At 42.5% G+C, this 2500-nt stretch overlaps 1 protein-coding gene across 1 annotated transcript in view; it reads right to left on the reverse strand.

Moving 5' to 3' along the window:
• The window catches only part of LOC122268015 (integrin alpha-4), a 29540-nt gene that overhangs the window by 6479 nt on the left and 20561 nt on the right, over window positions 1-2500 (reverse strand). The window contains exons 17-18 of the mRNA XM_043038249.2: window positions 2262-2419; window positions 119-194 (exon numbers count right to left, since the gene is read on the reverse strand). Of these exons, the coding sequence (XP_042894183.2) occupies window positions 119-194; window positions 2262-2419 (234 nt within the window). The remainder of the gene's footprint in view (window positions 1-118; window positions 195-2261; window positions 2420-2500) is intronic.

A 2500-nucleotide genomic window follows, 5' to 3' on the forward strand; every position in this document is an offset into this window, starting at 1 on the left:
TGATGATTTTAATGATAATGATAGTGAGATTGGTGATGATCACAATAATGATGATTATAATGATAGCTACAATCATTATAATAATAAAAATCATTATAATAATATAAACCAAACTGACCTGGAAAAATGTCCTCACGTTGACCTCAGGTGACGTACTAGTTGGGTCATAGTGCATCGTTTCCTCTTCAGCTTGTCTGGAAGTATGATAATTTCATCTTTATTCATATTAAGATTATTATCATTTATTGTTCAATATATATTAAATTAGATTAAATTTAAATTATTATCATTTATTGTTAGATATATATCAAATTAAATGAAATGAAATGAAAATTATTATCATTTATTGTTACAATTCTTATTTTTTTCATGTTGTTTTGTTTTTTTGTTTTGTTTTAGATATATATGATATATGTTTAGCTTGTTATTTGCATCGTCAGTACTAATATTATATATATGATTATGAATACTATTGCTGTCAATTTTCACGACTTATTACCATTATCATTGTAATTAATCTAATAGAGGAATCACAATTTTAACATAATTTTTCTTATTGATGTCAGTAATAATTGACATCGTTAGTGACATCATCATCACTATCATTATATTAAGCGCATTATCGTTATTCTTCGTATTATTGGTGTAATCATTACCTCACATTGATTAATATTAATACAATAATGGTAATGATAACAACATCAATAAAATGATGATGATGATGATTATTATTACCATTTTCATCATCATTATCATCATCTTTAGTAGTAATAACAAGCTGACATCGGGATAACCACAAGCTGACATCGGGATAACCACAAGCTGACATCGGGATAACCACAAGCTGACATCGGGATAACCCAAACCTGACATCAGGATAACCACAAGCTGACATCGGGATAGCCACAAGTTGACATCGGGATAGCCACAAGCTGACATCGGGATAACCACAAGCTGACATCGGGATAACCACAAGCTGACATCGGGATAGCCACAAGCTGACATCGGGATAACCACAAGCTGACATCGGGATAACCACAAGCTGACATCGGGATAACCACAAGCTGACATCGGGATAGCCACAAGCTGACATCGGGATAACCACAAGCTGACATCGGGATAACCACAAGCTGACATCGGGATAACCACAAGCTGACATCGGGATAACCACAAGCTGACATCGGGATAACCACAAGCTGACATCGGGATAACCACAAGCTGACATCGGGATAGCCACAAGCTGACATCGGGATAGCCACAAGCTGACATCGGGATAAGCACAAGCTGACATCGGGATAACCACAAGCTGACATCGGGATAACCACAAGCTGACATCGGGATAACCACAAGCTGACATCGGGATAGCCACAAGCTGACATCGGGATAGCCACAAGCTGACATCGGGATAAGCACAAGCTGACATCGGGATAACCACAAGCTGACATCGGGATAACCACAAGCTGACATCGGGATAAGCACAAGCTGACATCGGGATAAGCACAAGCTGACATCGGGATAAGCACAAGCTGACATCGGGATAGCCACAAGCTGACATCGGGATAGCCACAAGCTGACATCGGGATAAGCACAAGCTGACATCGGGATAACCACAAGCTGACATCGGGATAACCACAAGCTGACATCGGGATAGCCACAAGCTGACATCGGGATAGCCACAAGCTGACATCGGGATAACCACAAGCTGACATCGGGATAGCCACAAGCTGACATCGGGATAAGCACAAGCTGACATCGTGATAACCACAAGCTGACATCGGAATAACCACAAGCTGACATCGGGATAGCCACAAGCTGACATCGGGATAACCACAAGCTGACATCGGGATAGCCACAAGCTGACATCGGGATAAGCACAAGCTGACATCGGGATAACCACAAGCTGACATCAGGATAACCACAAGCTGACATCGGGATAACCACAAGCTGACATCAGGATAAGCACAAGCTGACATCGGGATAACCACAAGCTGACATCAGGATAACCCAAACCTGACATCAGGATAACCACAAGCTGACATCGGGATAACAACAAGCTGACATCGGGATAAGCACAAGCTGACATCGGGATAACCACAAGCTGACATCGGGATAACCACAAGCTGACATCGGGATAACAACAAGCTGACATCGGGATAACCACAAGCTGCCCTCGGGATGACCACACGCTGACATAGGAATAAGCACAAGCTGACATCGGGATAACCATAACCCTGTGACCCTTCCTTTCGGCTGACACTAACCCCATGACAACAAGCCTGACGTCCCTGACAAGCCCAAGAGTCAGAGTCCTTTTCTTGGTCGGGGATCCTGACGCTCCTGACGAAATGTAGACCTTCACCTCTCGCTCCTGACTGCCCAGTTGCCCCGCCTCTTCCTGCGCCACCAGTGTCAGGACCTCCTGTAGGTAGAGGGTGCTGGGTTAGGGTATGTTTTTTTGGTGTTTCGTCTTGTGCGTATCTTCATTTCTCGCTTTCTCTTT

The sequence above is a fragment of the Penaeus japonicus genome, unplaced genomic scaffold, assembly GCF_977035675.1.
Source record: "Penaeus japonicus unplaced genomic scaffold, GWHDUDI00000001_assembly GWHDUDI00000026, whole genome shotgun sequence".
Taxonomy (NCBI): Eukaryota; Metazoa; Arthropoda; class Malacostraca; order Decapoda; family Penaeidae; genus Penaeus; species Penaeus japonicus.